Consider the following 16638-nt stretch of genomic DNA (forward strand, 5'->3'; position numbering starts at 1 on the left):
GTAATTAATAAAACACCCAATATTTTTCCAATATCTGAAATTTTCACCTCTATAAAGAAGACTGGTCCCTTTTAAAAATTTCCTTTTGAGAAAGATATAAAGGAAAGAAGAAAAATGTTCCATCCTTAAGCTTCTCTAATCAAATATTTCTGAATTCTTAGGCAAAGAACATACTAGTAAAGCAAACAGGAACACTAAAATTCCCATATAATCTCATTAATTTTTACTTTAAGAGTTTGCAAAAATTTGTTTCTAGCAAAAATAGTTTTCTGTAAAATAGAAAATTTACAGATAATGTTGGCCTATGTAGACTGGGGTCCTCTTTGTCACAAATTTAAAAACTTAAAAATTCAGGCAACAGATTGCAAACTAAAAAGGCTCAAGAAATTAAAGATTCATTTAATATGCCCTCAACTTTAGGATCTTCACTTCCATGTGAGACAACTTTATAGTTCTATAATAAATTATGATGCTCTTATTAACTGATATAAATGGGTATCAAAAGGCAAGAATATCTGAGTGAAGATTTTGAATTCTAGACTATTTTTTTGACATTAGATCAACAATCAGAAAACCTGACCTACCTTACCCACTTACTGGGAAGGAAACTAGTATATATTAAGCACCTACTATATACTAGGCACCAGCTAAGCTAAATACTTTTAAAATATGATCTCATGAGGGATGGAACCAAGATGATGGAGAAGGTACATGGGCCCATCTCATCTCTACCAAATTACCCTCTAAAAAACTATGATATAGTAATGCCTCAGAACAAGTTCTAGAGCAGCATAACCCACAAAGGATGGGGTCTAGTCGTTTTTCAGCCCAAAACAACTTAGGAGGCCAACATAAGAGAACTAGTACACCAGGGTGGAGATGGAGTACAAAGCAGCATACCAGGGCAGGCCCTACTACAGCAACTAGTCCTGGGCACAACTGAAGCAGCAGCCAAGGTTTCCAAAGCTCTCAGTCATAGACATTAAGGAGGATCAGACAACTGATCAGAAGGAAATTGTAAGGATCCTTTTGCTAGCTCTAGGTGGAAGATTCTTCTTGCATTGATCATGCACAGATTCAGGTAGCAGACCTGGGGCAAGGTTTCAGGGTGAGGAGTAGCACTAGCAAACACTAGTACTTGCAGCCATAGGGAAGCAGGAGGCCCTGGCCACAGTTCCAAAGGGTAAAAGAGTGCTTGTGGTTACTCACAGACTAAAGCACAGGTCAGGAGAGTATTAAACATAGTTCTCCTTATATCACCTTGAAAAAACTGAAAGCAGTTAAATCCCTAGAGCCAATTCTGAAGCCAGCTACACAAAGAACCTGAAGTTTGGAATAGAGCTCCCTTTGCTACAGTTATAGAGTTCTATTTTAACAGTTTTAAAATTAAAAGAAAAGAAAAAGGCTGGAAATTAGTAAAATACATAATAAGAAACTCAATGTATGTGTGTGTGTGTGTGTGTGTGTATATGAGAGACAAACAGACAGATAGACAGACAGACATGGAAGACCAAAATACAAACTCAAAACAACAAAGTCAATACTGCTGCAACCAAAACCTCCAAAAAAAATATTAATTTCTCTTAAGCCCAAAAAGAATTACTGGAGCTCAAAAAGTATTTATAAAATCAAATAAGAGAAAAAGAAGAAAAACTTGGAAAATATATGAGAGTGATAAAGGAAAATCATGAAATAAAAAAATACAACAGCTTGGTAAAGGAGGGGGAAAATAATGAAGACTTTTAATGCCTTAAAAAAATAGAATAGGCTAATGGTAAAAGAAGCACAAAAATCTGATGAAGAGTAGGACTTTTAAAAAAGAATTGGTCAAATGGAAAAAGATATACAAAAATGTGTTGAAGAGAAGAGTTTTTTAAAAGGCAGAATTGACCATATGAAAAAAGAGATACACAAATTCCCTGAGGAAAAGAATTCTTTACAAAGTAGATTTGGCCAAATGGAAAAGAAGGTACAAAAACTCTCTCAAGAAAACCATGCCTTAAAAATCAGACTGGGGCAAGTGGAAGCTCCATGAGACATCAAGAAACAATCAAACAAAGTCAAAAGAATGAAAAAAATGGAAGAAAATGTGAAATATCTCATGGGAAAAATAACTGACCTGACAGATAAATACAGAAGAGATAACCTAAGAATTATTAGACTACCTGAAAGTCATGATCAAAAGAGGAGATTAAACATTATCTTTCAAGAAATTGTCAAGGAAAACTGCCCTGATATTCTAGAACCAGAGGGGGAAATGTAAAGAATCCACCATCACTCCTGAAAAAGATCCCAAAAGGGTAACTCCAAAGAATATTATAGCCAAATTCCAAAACTCCCAGGTCAAGGAGAAAATATTACAAGCAATCAAAAAGGAACAATTCAAATATCATGAAACCATAGTCAGAATAACACAAGACTTAGCAGCTTCTACATTAAAGGATCGGGGGGGGCGGGGGGGGGCTGGAATATGGTATTCCAGAGAGCAATGGAGCTGAGACTTCAACCAAGAATTACTTACCCAGCAAAACTGAGCATAATCCTTCAAGGGGGGGGAAATGGGCATTCAATGAAATAGAGAACTTTCAGACATTCCTGATAGAAAGATGAGAGCTGAATGGAAAATTTGACTCTCAGATACAAAACTCAAGAGAAGCATAAAAAAGTAAATAGGAAAGAGAAATCAAGACATTCAATAAGGTTAAACTGTGTACATCCCTTCATGGAGAGATGATCCTTATAACTTCAAAGAACTTAGTTGTGATTAAGGAAGTTAGAAGGAATATACATAGACAGAGAGCAAGGGTGTAAGTTGAATATGATAGAATGATTTGAAAAGTTAAGCAATTGCCAAGACAAACCCAGGAATTATATGAACACAATTACAAAACACTTTTCACACAAATAAAGTCAGATCTAAACAACTGGAAAAATATTAATTGCTCATAGGTAGGCTGAACTAATATAAATAAAAATGACAATTCTACCTAAATTATTTATTCAGTGCCATACTAGTCAAACTACCAAATAATTATTTTATAGAAGCAGAAAAATAATAACAAAATTCAACTAGAGGACAAAAGTCAAGAATATCAAGAGGACTAATGAAAAAAAAACTGTGAAAGAAGGAGGCCTAGCAGTAGCATATTTCAAACTGTATAAAGCAACAATCATCAAAACAAGCTGGTGCTGGCTAAGGAATAGAATGGTAGATCAATGGAGCAGATTAGATACACAATATATAGGGGTAAATAACCTTAGCAACCTAGAGTTTGGTAAACCCAAAGATCCCAGCTTTTAGAATAAGAACTCACTCTTTAACAGAAACTGCTGGGAAAATTAAAAAATAATTTGGTCGAAGCTAGGTATAGACCAATATCTCACACCCTATACCAAGATAAGGTCAAAATGGATATATGATTTAGATATAAAGAGTGATACCATAACTAAATTAGGGGAACACAGGATATTTTACCTGGTATATCTTTGGAGAAAGAAAGAATTTATGACTAAACAAGAGATAGAGAGTATTATAAGATATAAACTGAATAATTTTGATTATATTAAATTTAAAAGCTTTTGTACAACTAAAACTAATGTAACCAAGATTAGAAGGGAAGCAACACAGAAAAAAATTTTAGAACAAATGTCTCTGATAAAGATCTAATTTCTCAAATTTATAAATAACTAAGTCAAATTTATAAGAATATAAGCATTCCCCAATTGAAAAATGTTCAAAGGATATGAACAAGCAATTTTCAGATGAAAAAATCAAAGCCATCAATAATCATATGAAAAAAATTCAAGTCCAAACTAAAGTCCCATCTTCTCTCAGAAGTCTCTTCTAATGTTCCTTAATCCTAGTGGCTTCCTTAGAAAATTATGTCTACTTTGTCTTGTTTATTTGTACATGACAATTTGCATTTTGTATCCCTTATCAGATTATGAACTCCTTAAAATCAGGAAATGTTTTATTGTTGATGATGGTGGCAGTGATAGTATTTTGTTTTGTCTTGGTTTGGATTTTCCTTTCATTGTATCTTAGTGCTTAGCACAATGTCTGCTGTTGTAGCCTCTTAATAAATGCTTCTTCACTTGACTTGGTTTCCCCAAGGGCAATCCTTTTATATAGATATATAAAACTCTCTCTATATGTATATATACATGTGTGTGTGTCCCTTTTTTCCCTTTTCCTCTCTTTCATTTATGGCACAGATATAAGAACCAAGAAAACTATTATTCCTTGTAAATATAAGTGCCTTCTTAGTATGCTTTCTTTTGTTGACATTGGTCAGATACTCTGAGACCTCATCTGGAAATATGAATAATATTACCTTCACTGTCTATACCACAAGGATATTGAAAGGACAGAGGTTTATTCATCTTAAAGAGACATAAAAATCGGAGCTATTTAGTGGGCTATCCAGATGGCTGCTAAAGACTACCATCCTGAACAGTAGTTGAGACAGGCTAAGAGATTTCACAGTGAAGATATAATTGCAGACCATTTTCTCGGTTAAATTGTAGAATAATTAGTCCTACATCAAGAGCAAAGTACCCAACAAAGGAATTTTACCTTGTGGTACTAGTCACTTGGAACAGCACCCTCGAAAATGGTTTCTATACAATATTCCTGCCCTTCCCATCCCTCTCTTCCTAATCTTTTCCCATGCTTTCTTTGAGGCTCTTTTTCTGGATTTATCTCCCCCAGAAAACTTTCCTTGACTACTCTGAATCTACCATGCTCTTTATCTTACTCTGAATGCACTTAACATTCACAAGGAAAATAACACCTGATATCAAATATTCAGAAAAATACTTGGCCTGAAAATATAGTATTGAACAATACAGAGAGAGTATTGAATAAAATTGGATTCGTTAATTGTTCAACATGTCTGTATTGTCACCAGAGACTAAGATTAGATCTTCATTTAATTTTACTTCACTTCCCTTCCTCTCTTCCCTAGCACCTAGCCTTGTGCTTTTAATAAGTACTCAGTAAGTGATTAATTGAAGTTGGATAACAAGTTGAAGGATTTTTTTCTGAATAATAGCATCTCTGCTTCCAGAACAGACTGTATTCAAACCATCCTAGTATTCATTTAACAAGGGCTCAAAAGGCTCAAAGCCATAATTTGTATCTTGTATTTCTTATTGGCAAAAGAATACTAGAAATGTGTACTTCAGAGATTTGTATCAATGGAAAGAATTTAGAGGTTTAGAATGGCAGAGAGGTAGAAGGACATGTGCAAATATTTACCACTAAACATGTTGTTTTATTCTTTCCCTGTTAACAACAGCAACCACCATTTATTATGACCTAATATATGTAGACCACTATACTAGACACTAGAAAGGTTCAAAAGTTTAAAAGACACAACACCAGCCTTGAAAGAGTAAGGACTCAGTTCTAGTGAGGGAAAAAGCAACAGGGCAAGTATAAGAGTGATGATCAACATCAATTATAAAATAAATTTTAATTATAAAAATACTTCTGAAGAATTCTTAACAAGATTCTAGCATGTTATTTCAACTGCAAGAATATTACAAAATTTAAGACAGATACATCACAGACCCCTTCCAGTGAGGGTTGTTCATGAAAAGGGCCTTGGTAAAAAACTATTTCACAGAATGATTTCCAGGACTATGTTATGTTAGGTGTTATATTATATTTTACGTTCATTATATTAAATTTAAATATTATATATTAGTTATTATGTATTCATTATTATATTAATTGGAAACTAATAGTAACACAGTTTACTGAAGCAGTATGTCATGATGCCTAATGATTATCATGTCTAGACACTGGGAAAGATACAAAATTTAAGCAGAGTGCTAGTGTCAGAGCCAAGAATGAATGAATGAATTAATTAATGAAAGAAAGCCCTTATATGCGCACCAGGCACTAAGCTAAGGAAAACTTGGGTTTAAGTCCTACCTCTGAAGCACACTGGCTGTGTCTCTCTGGACAAGTCAATTAACTTCTCAGTGCTCAAAGCAACTCTTTGAGATAATAAGTTGCACTGGTAGAGGAAGTTGCCTCATCCAGAAGTTCCCTATATCAATGAAAATCACAGCTCTAATCCCAATCCCCAATACTAGTACTCACAGTAAAGAACTTCCCAAATGGAATACAAAAAAAAAATTCTTCCCCCTGCCCAATGTCCCCTTTCCTCCATGCCTTCTTTCTTTCCCTTACCCCTTTCCCTTCCTTTCTTTAGCCTATTCTTCTCCCCTCTCTTTTTACCTTGCCTCCTTCCACTTAGCAACTGGACTTAAATATCTAATGAAAACACCATTCTGGGTACTGTATGAGAGAGAAAGACATTGTATCTGCTTTGAGAAATGACCATTCTATCATGGTAGATATGATATGTACACAAAGGCAGTATATGCTAAGTACCAGAGAGGGCCATAGATGAGTACTCTAGGAGTTCAGGGGAGTTCAGAAAAGAGAGAATACTGTGGCCTGGGATATTTAGGGGAGGTTTCAGCACAGAAGAAGTAGGATTTTAGCTCCAGTTACTAAGCTGGTGCTAAGAGATGGGATTCAGGAAGGACAGGAATGGGATAATCAAAAATTATAGCAACCATACCTCACCCAGATACTCCTTGGAAGCTGCCACACAACCAAGACCCTTCAGGTCAGGGCAAGGCTCCTCTGAACCACCTGGGTCTGAGATTCCTTTTGAAGATGTAGCCTGATGTATTATATTATCTACTTCTGCCTCTGTGTGACCCTCTTCCTTACTGGGCAGGGTCAGGTCAGGATCTTGACTTGGAGTCCCAAAAGATGTAACACTGGTCTGCAAGTCTTGCTCTAGGAGCTGCAGGGCTGGGGCTTGGCTATCTCTCCATACTTGGAGTTGGGCTGTCACATAATGAGCCTCAGCTGCCCATTCCCACTGAAGACTCTCTAGCATCCCAGCTACCTTATCCTGAGGGTGTTCCAGAAGCATGTGGGATTTCTGTCCAACCTCAGCAGTGAGGAAGATGAGGTGCTCCATTACTCTTCGGAGACTTTCCTGGCTGGGCCCAGACTCCAGACCTTCCTCCACAATTTTCTGAATTGTCTGGATACAAGAGGTGATCTGGGTCATATTCTTTCCCAGAGCAGCTTTGACTTTTGTCTTGTCATCTTTGGAAGCCCTGGAAGCAGAGAGTGCTAGCTGAATGGTATCCTGTATGGTCCTTTCATAGTTTTTGTTGATGCTACTGAGATAGGCCACCAGGACTTTGGCTTGAAGGGCAAGTTCCCTTTGGAGAAGTTCAAAACGAATAGACAGATTGGGTGCCAAGGGAGGAGACAAGGCAAGGATCTGGGCCACCTCTACTAGAGCTTCTGTCAGCACATGGACCTCCCCCTGTAGCAAAACCACCTCCCCCTTCACTCTCTCATCACCACACAACAAAGCAGATAGTCTTGCAGCTTCCTGTAATCTCAAAGAAGTGTTAGTCAGGGGGGCCATCACATCCTGTAAACCCATCTTGTCCTTTACCACCTGCCTCAGCTCTTTTAAGAACAGGATGTCTCTACCAATGAAGCCATCGATGCCCTTTAACAAGGCTTGGACAGCCACTGACCACAAAAGGCAGATCCCCTTGATGCTTGTTTCCCCTGTCTTAATAGTCTGGAAACCATTTGAATCTAACACCTTGTCCAGTAAGTGCCTAGCATGAGTTTCCACTTTCTTGAGTTTAGCTTGAATCTGGAGCAATTGTTCTGGATTCTGGATTGATAAAGGAGGCTCTTTATTCAGAGGCATCCGTCCAGCTTTGTCTGCTAGCTGAGCCACATCCTTTATGTTCTGCCTAACTTCACTAAAGATCTGCACATTCCTTGGAAGGTCAGAAGTCTGGATGTCACAAAACAGTTGCTGAGAGAGATAGTACCAATCACCAGCTATGGCTGCTAAACTTTGGTGGCTTTCAGCAATCTTTTCAGACAGCTGGAGGGCTGCTTTGAGCACCCTCCCTGTTCTAGAGCCTGGTTCATTTGCAATTTCTTTAGCTAAGTCAGTTGTATAAGGTTTTAGGGAGATAATGTCTTGTCTTTCTACTATAATCTCTGACTCTGGTGACTTTTCCCCCATCAAGACCTTTTGAGCAGCATCAGTACAATTAGCAAGATCCAGCAATTCTGTGCAAGCAGAACTGACTGCTGGGAGGTCATGTTTCTCTACAGCCAGAACAAGTTTCCTGATGACAGATAGTGGTATCCCCTGTTGAATGATCTTAGGATCCATAAGGTCAAGTGTGGAAATATTCCTAGAATGACATTCCCTAGAATCATTTGAAGTGCCTGAGAAGTCTTCATCTATCTTATGCCCTCCAATGAGTTTGCTCATGGGTTCTAGGCTGCTGAACTCTAAGAGGCTGTGAGGAGTAAGGCACAGTTGTTCTATAGGAGTGATGGATTTATGAACTTGGTTTCGCAGTGGGCTTAAGATATCCGGATGGTTGGTCCCATCCAGTCCATCTTGGACACTTTGAGTGGAGTCAATAAGAAGCTTGACCTTATTGAGAAACACATCCTTGGCTTGGATATAATTCTTGTTTTCTAAACAGTGCTCAGCAGCTGCTATTACTACTGGAATGGAATTCTCCAATTGCTGAATTAAAACTCTCAAACCATTCCGAAAAATGGGATCTCGGTTTTGGTCCACATATCTGTTCATCACTTGCACTATGTGCTTAGCTCGACCCTGAAGATAAGCTACATGCCAGGAAAATTCCTTGGAATTTCCACTGTTCAGAGCCCATTCAGAGAAACCTGTGTGTTCTGTCATTTCCTCAATGGACATAGTCAAGAATTCAGAGATGTTGAAAACATTATCAAAACATGCCAACAAGCCTTCTGCTGCCTGGACCCATGCCTGGTACTCACCCTGGAAGGTATCAGAAACCCAGGCTAGATCCTGCCCTTCATAACCCTTGGTGAAAAGAGAAAGCACTCTGGCCCGAAGCTTTTGTAGGCTAGACATGGCTTCCTCTATTTCTTTACCAATTTGATGGTGGGTGCAATGGACCAAAACTAAATGAGCCACTTTGAACATTTTTTCAGAATGCATGCAGAAAGCATCAATAAAAGGCTGGAGACTTTTGGCAAACCCTTCACTGTCCCAGGAAGAGCCAAGCACCATAATCCCCCAAGAGGCTTGAATCAGCCTTTTCAGAGGTCCTTGAACATCTGTGAAAGTATCCAGAACCTGGTAGAGGAGCCCAATCTGCATGGTTTGGGCAAGAATATTCACCTCACACTTCAACATGGCCCATTTCTCCCTCAGTTCCTGATCTGAGCAGTCCCCTGGAGATAGGATCTCCAGCCTGCTCAGGCATTGAGTAATCATATTTCTAAGCTCCAACAGACAGTGGCAGCATTGGACTAACTTCAGCTTCAGTTGAGGTCTGGAAGATTCAGCTAGGAGCATGCAGTGAAATACAACCACTCCTAAGAGAGAATCTAGATCCCCCTGCAGGACAGCTTCTACTGTTGGCTCAGCCAGTAGCATCAGAAGCTGCTCCAGGTGCTGAGAGAACACTCCACTTCTTTCCTGGAGATTCCTCTGTGGTTTACGTTCTGCATTTAACAGGGTAATCAGTTCTTCAAGGGTTTTCTTGGTCAGATCAAAAACGTAGCTCCTGGACTCTCTCCCTTGCTGGTTCTGGGAATGACTGAGGCTCCCACTTCTGGCTGTATAAAGTAGAGGAATACACTTCTTCAAGATCTGTAGGCACTGAGCTAGAGAGTCATGATGGATTGACCACTTCAGTTCCAGCAGGCGCTGTTCAGTCATGGTGTTCAGAAAAAGTAGGCCTTCAGAGAAATCCTGGAAGAAAGCTTGCCCAGAAGAAACATCCCCTGCAGCCTCCAGGGCTTCAAGACAATTCAGACACCAGGAAGCTGCTTGAATGATTTTCCTCATTGTCACATCATCCTCAGTAAGGAGAATCTGTTCAAAAAATCACCAGGGAGAAGAAAGGGAAGAGAGAGAAGGTCTTTGATATGTTAAATATTTTTTACAGTGATAACAACAACAGGGAAAGTGCTTTTAGGTTACCTTATTTGATACTCCCAATAGTACTTTGAGGTTCATACTTATTTGAATGCATCCATAATCTCAGGGATGTGGGTACACCTGCAGTGGGACAGATCACAATCCATCCATGCCTTCTCAACTTGCCCATTTCTCCCACAAATGCTCTTAAGGAAATTCACCCAACTTGCTGGGGGAACTTCTTCTAGATCTCTTGATATTGTGGGCATACCAATGGAGCAAATGCTATGTTTTGGTGAGCCCTCAGTCTCAATACATGACTGGTCCCCCTCCTTTTCCAGCTTGACCATCTCTCTAATGATATCTTGATGCTGTTTCTACCATACAATTCTTGATTCCTAATATATGACATCATACTCATACTTTGCCATCTGGGCGATCTGGAATTACAATTCTTCAAGAGACAATTGTTGGAAGTGGCTCAGTGGATTGAGAATTAGGTCCAGATATGGGAGGTCTTGGGTTAAAATCTGAACTCAGACACTTCCTAGTCATGTGATCCTGGGCAAGTCATGTAACCCCCATTGCCTAGCCCTTACCACTCTTCTTCCTTGGAACCAATACACAGTATTGATTCTAAGACAGAAGCTAAGGGTTTAAAAAAAACTATTGTTGATATTCTATAACTTATAACCATATGATATCACTTGGAAAATATTAGGCTCATAGGATCACATATTTATAGCAAGGAAAGTTAACCCTGTTGAATTCAACACATTTGTTTTACAGATGAAGAAACTGAGACCCACAGAAGTTAAGTGATTTACCCAAGGTTACACAGGTACTAAGAAAGCCGAACTCAGATCCTTTGACTCCACATCCATGATTATCTATAATGTTTCATGCTACCTCCTATAGAGGTCAAAAATAAAACAAATTGTTGAAATGTTGAAACATGTACTTCAAGAAAAGTTTGAAGTCATTAAGACCATTGCAATTTCCGAAAGTAACCCTACTACTCCCTATGTGCTGTTTAATTCTGAGACAAGTTTGTCATCTACCTGCAGTGCCTGTCCAAGTTATATGTGTTGATAGAACAACTCTAGGTTTTCCAGTGAACAATGGACAATGGGCATCCTTCATCCTCTTGGTTTTTCCTTTGTGCCTCGTTAGGTCAAATGTTTTAAAATGAAGAAAGAATCATGAAGCAACCTCTACAATGTGCTGGGGCTTGCTATAAACATCACAATGTCACACTACTGGCGAGTTTCAATCGATTGACAAATGTTAGGTAAACATCAAAATGTTTTTCTGGATTCATCTTTTTTTATTTAAAAAAACCTCTTATCTTCCATCTAACTGTGTATTGGTTCTAAGGCAGAAGAGTGGTAAGGGGTATGCAAGGAGGGTTAAGTGGCTTGCCCAGGGTCACACAGCTAGAACATTTCTGAAGGCAGATTTGAGCCTGAGACCTCCTATTTCCAGACTGGGGATTCATCTTTCAGGTAATCTTGTGATTTTTACATATAAAAGAGAGACATTTTATTGGTGAAAGGCCTTTAAGATTAAATTTTGGCTCCACTGAATAAATATTACTTACTCAATAAAATTAATCATAGTGCAATATCTATACCTTATTCTCTGCACCTTTTAGTTAATTGTGTGACTATAAAGATGTAGTCTGTTGCAGAATATTATTTGTAGAGGCCTTCTTGTTCTCTTCTCAAATCTTGATCAAGGATTCCCATGATATATTTATAGATTCTCATAGAAATTTTGCAGACAAATAAAAGTAGACCTATAGGTTGGTAGTTTTTCATATTGTTATCACCTTTTTCCCCAGCAGTTATGGGGTCCATGATTTTTCCAAGTGTTTAATCTCATTTTCTCTTCCAAATTCCATAAAAATCAATCTCCCAACAGACCCAAATTGTGGATCCTGGAGTCAAAGACTCTTGATAAAATCTTGCCATTCAATGTAAATAGGACAAGTCTTAACAATGTCTAAATAAAATCTAAACCATCTACTTTATTAACTTCTAAAATAGATCATATAAACCATTCTGGGTGATGACTTTCATATCTGTAAAATGAAGGCATTAGACTAAATGATCCCAAATTCAGCTCTAAGACAAAGCGACATAATGGAAAAAAGAACATTAAAAATGAGAGAAGACCTGGGTTTGAATGCCAACTCTGCTAATTTCTAGCCATGTAACTTCAGATGAGACACTGAGACTCAGTTTCTTTATCTATAACATATGAATGATGACAAATTATCTGCCTCCTATGATTCTTTAAAGAAAGTGCAGCATAAACGATTATGTGACATAGAAATGAGCTTCAGCACCTAGCACAGTCCTGGCACACATAGTAGGCATTTAGATTGATGTTTGCCATTCCATGCCTAAACATATGAAAGGGCATCCTTCCTCAGTCATCCTCACCTTTAATGTTCCCACCAAGATCTTCTGAGCTGTAATGATGAGCTCTTCCTTGTGGCATTGATTATCTGGTTGCATATGGAGTTTTTGAGTTACTAGTAATATGTTCTTCCCAGATAAGAGTAGAGATTCAGCTGCTGGAACCATTTCCTCTTTCAATGCCTCCTCATCAGACTCTTCTGCCAACCTGACCAAAGTATAATATTTAAAGTCTAACTTTGTCCATAACTTTATTCAGGTGATTATAAAAAAGCATGTAGGTGAAACCCCATTTCAGTAAGTTCCACTACAGAGAGGGATTCTTTATAGCAGGGTTGGCAAAGTATTGGCACAGGTGCCCAGCTAATGGGAGGGAGCTGCTCCATTCCCCTTCTTCCCAATGCCCAGGGACATTTCTGCATGCCCCACCCCTCTATCCAGCCACCCAAAGCAAGCACTTCCTCCCTCTGCTCTTTGGGGTTATGGGGGAGGGCCCACAGGCAAGTTGAAATTGCAGTCTGGGCACATGAACTTGAAAACCTTCACCAATGCTGCTTTATAACAAACTATGGGGATTTTGTATTTGTAGATGGTCCATGGTAACTTTCTACATATATGCATACATATATCAAATAGTAATATAGTCACTATAATGATATAATAAATATATATACATATATTGTATGTAATATAAGAAATACATATGTGACAAATACACATACATGCATGTGATAAATACAATATAACATAGTATGTATGGTATATTATGTAGCATAGCATAATACAATATAGCTATCATATGATCATAGATAATATGGTTTGGTAATATATGATATAATATGACCAAGAGCCATCCCCACCAACAGATAAGAAATCAAAAGATTTGAACAAGTAGTTTTCAAAAGAACTGCAAACTATTAACAATCATTAAAGGATGGTCCAAATTATTACTAATAAAAGAAATGCAAAACAAAAAAGATACAGTCAGCATTGGAAGGTTTTAGAAAGATTGGCATATAATTGCATCATTGTGAATCAGTACAGCCATTTTGGAAAACAATGTGGAATTATGCAAGTTAAGTGACTAAAGTAGTCATTCCCTGAGGTTCAAATATTCTACTCCTAGGCTTATACCCCCAAGAAAATTATTGATAAGAAAAAAAGTTTCAATAATATTTTTTGTGATAGCAAAGAACTGGGGGGGAAAGGCAAATGCCCATCAAATGGGGCATGGCTAAACAAAGTAGGATACATGAATGGAATGGAACACTACTATGCTATAAGAAATAGCAAATATGATGGGTGCAGCAAAGAATGAAAATATTTGTACAATCTGATGCAGAGTGAAGTAGAGTCAAGAAAATAATATACATGATTAAAAGAACAACATAAATAAAAATAACAACAACAAAGCAATCAAAAATAAATGTTACAAAATGAACAAGAACAAGAATGGTCCCAAAGAAGAGATATGAGAACATATCCCTACCCTACTCCCTTGCAAAGTTAGGAAGTGTGGTGCAACATATATATTTTCAGACTTTGGTTTTCTGATTTTTTCACCCTTAAAAAAACAAAACAAAACCCTTACCTTCTGTCTTAGTATTAGTTGTAAGACAAAGAACAGTAGTAAGAGCTAAGCCATCTAAGCTAAGTGACTTGTCCAGGCCACACTGCTAAGAAATGTCTGAGGTCATATTCAAATCCTCAAACCCAGGTAACTAGACCTGGTGCTCTATCCACCAGGCTATATAGCAACCTCTCTCTTTCTCTCTCTCTCTCTCTCTCTCTCTCTCTCTCTCTCTCTCTCTCTCTCTCTCTCTCTCTCTCTCTCTCTCTCTCTCTCTCTCTCTCTCTCTCTTTCTCTCTCTTTAAGAATATTATTTCTTATATGAAATAGTTTTCTAGGAAGCAAATGGAGAAGGATACTGGTAATATAAAATATATCAATAACTCATTTTTTTAAAATGAAAAGATAAATGCTCAGAGGCCTGATGGCACCAGAGCCAGATTTCCATTCTTTTCACAGCTGGCTGAACTAGCTCTAAGGAAACTTCAAACTTCCCTCCCACTTCCAGCCCAAATCTAACCTACTCCATATGAGTTTAGGAAGGACAGAAACAAATTGAACTTGCCAGCTTCATTCATTTTTAACCCTATCATTTTTTTAAATATTGTGGAAACCCTCATTTCCCATCATCAAATAAAGAATATAAATTTTTTAAACTCTTACCTTTTGTCTTTTTTTTTCGTTTTTATTGTCAACAAAACACAGTTCCATATTGGTCATTGTACATTACCAAAACCTCGAAAACCTTCCGTCCATTCAAAAGAACATAAGGGCTAGATGATGAGGGTTGTCAGTTGCCCAGGATCACACAGCTAAGGAGTGTCTAAGTTCAGATTTGAACCTGGGACCTCCTGCCTCCAGGTCTGGCTCTCTAGTCACTGAGCTGCCTAGCTGCACCTAGCCCACCCATTTTTATTAAAGATTAAGAAGCCTTTCCTTCCCCACCATCAAATGAAGTACGTTAATTTTTAAAATGTGCTCTAGAGTACCCAGTACCCGCCTACGTGAAGGTGCTTCATAAATACTTATGAACTGATTTGGAAAATGGCCTGATATGTTCAGAAAAGGTTAAAAATTGGGAAATATGATTGGCTGTATGAGTAGAAAGAAGACGTGGCTGTCTATATGGTGATTTGAAAGCCTAAGGGGAAAGACCTACTGACCCTCAGCTCCACCACTCCCTGTGCTTACTTTCTTTGAGTGATTCTTGATCTTTAAGGATCCTGATTAAATAATGGCATGAATAATAATATCTGACATTTATATGACTTGTGATGCCTTTAAGTTTACAACATGCTTTATCTTATTTGATACAACTCTCTCATTTTACAGAAGAAAAAATTAAAGCTCAGAGAGTTTTTAAACATTAAACTTGGAGTCAATAGAGACCTCAGATCAAATAGTAACTCCAACATTTGTAGTTATGTGACCTCTCCAAGCCTCAGTTTCCTCATCTGAAAATAGATATAACAATCCCTGTAGCTCATAGGCTTGTTGTAGATAGTAAATGAGACAATATAAGGTATTTTGTAAATGGCAATTATTATTATTAATGATGTAAAATTAAATGCAATACATTTGAGACAGACTAGACCTTGAATCTTTATCTGTAAACAACTCAGTTATTAGTCAATATCTCATCTCAGTGGATAGAAAGTCAGGCCTAGAGATTTGAGGTCCTGGGTTCAAATCTAGCTTCAGACACTGCCTAGCTGTGTGACCCTGCGCAAGTCACTTAACCCCCAATTGCCTAGATCTTACTGCTCTTCTGCCTTGGAACCAATACTTAGTATTGATTCTAAGACAGAAGATAAGGCTTTTTTTTTAAGCATATGTATATATATATATATATATATATACATATATATATATATATATAAATTAATTTGCAATATGATGCATTTATTTTATGCATTAAAAAACCCATTATTCTGAAGTGGAATCCTCAAAACTGCCAAAGGCATCCATGCCCCCCAACAAAAGTTAAGAATTCTTCAACTAGAGAGGTGTGGCACACCCTCCCACTAGAGCCCTCATTTCATAATCAGATCCTCTATAGGGACCGTAACATGCAGGAAAGGTCATAGATGAATGCTCTTTTGACACTTGCTTTACCTCTACCAATAATAATATTGCATACTCAGATAGTGCTTTAAGATTACAAAACAAAATTCCTCATAACAAACCTATGAGCAAATAAATCTCTACTGACAGATGAGGAAACTGAGTCTGGTAAAGATGGCATCTCTTGCCTTTATAGGGTCAAATGGCTAGAAAGTGCTAGCTGTGATGGCAAACCTTTAGAGACCAAGTGTCCAAATTGCAACCCTTGCCACATGTGAGTCCCCCCACCTTACTCCAGACAGGGGAGGGGTGAAGTGCTCCCATTGGACTGCTAGGCAGAGGAATGGGTGATATGAGAAATGTCCTCAGGCATTTGTGGAAGGGGGGAGGGGAGCAGCCCCCTCAAGCATGCATGCCATAGGTTCACCAACTGTTAGAGCATGTTGTTAGAGCATGACCTAGAACCCAGGTCTTCTGACTCGAAGGTCTCTACTCTTTACACTATATTACCCTATACTGACTAAACAGTACAGGGAAATCCCTAATCAAAATTTCACCTAGAGAGATCTAGAACTCCTAT

General features: G+C 38.0%; 1 protein-coding gene across 1 annotated transcript in view; it reads right to left on the reverse strand.

Moving 5' to 3' along the window:
* LOC103100591 (uncharacterized) overlaps positions 1 to 16638 on the reverse strand; it is a 96218-nt gene that overhangs the window by 19428 nt on the left and 60152 nt on the right. Inside the window, exons 3-4 of the mRNA XM_056817784.1 lie at positions 12449 to 12632; positions 6600 to 9956 (exon numbers count right to left, since the gene is read on the reverse strand). Of these exons, the coding sequence (XP_056673762.1) occupies positions 6600 to 9956; positions 12449 to 12632 (3541 nt within the window). The remainder of the gene's footprint in view (positions 1 to 6599; positions 9957 to 12448; positions 12633 to 16638) is intronic.

The sequence above is a fragment of the Monodelphis domestica genome, chromosome 1 (genome assembly GCF_027887165.1).
Source record: "Monodelphis domestica isolate mMonDom1 chromosome 1, mMonDom1.pri, whole genome shotgun sequence".
NCBI lineage: Eukaryota > Metazoa > Chordata > Mammalia > Didelphimorphia > Didelphidae > Monodelphis > Monodelphis domestica.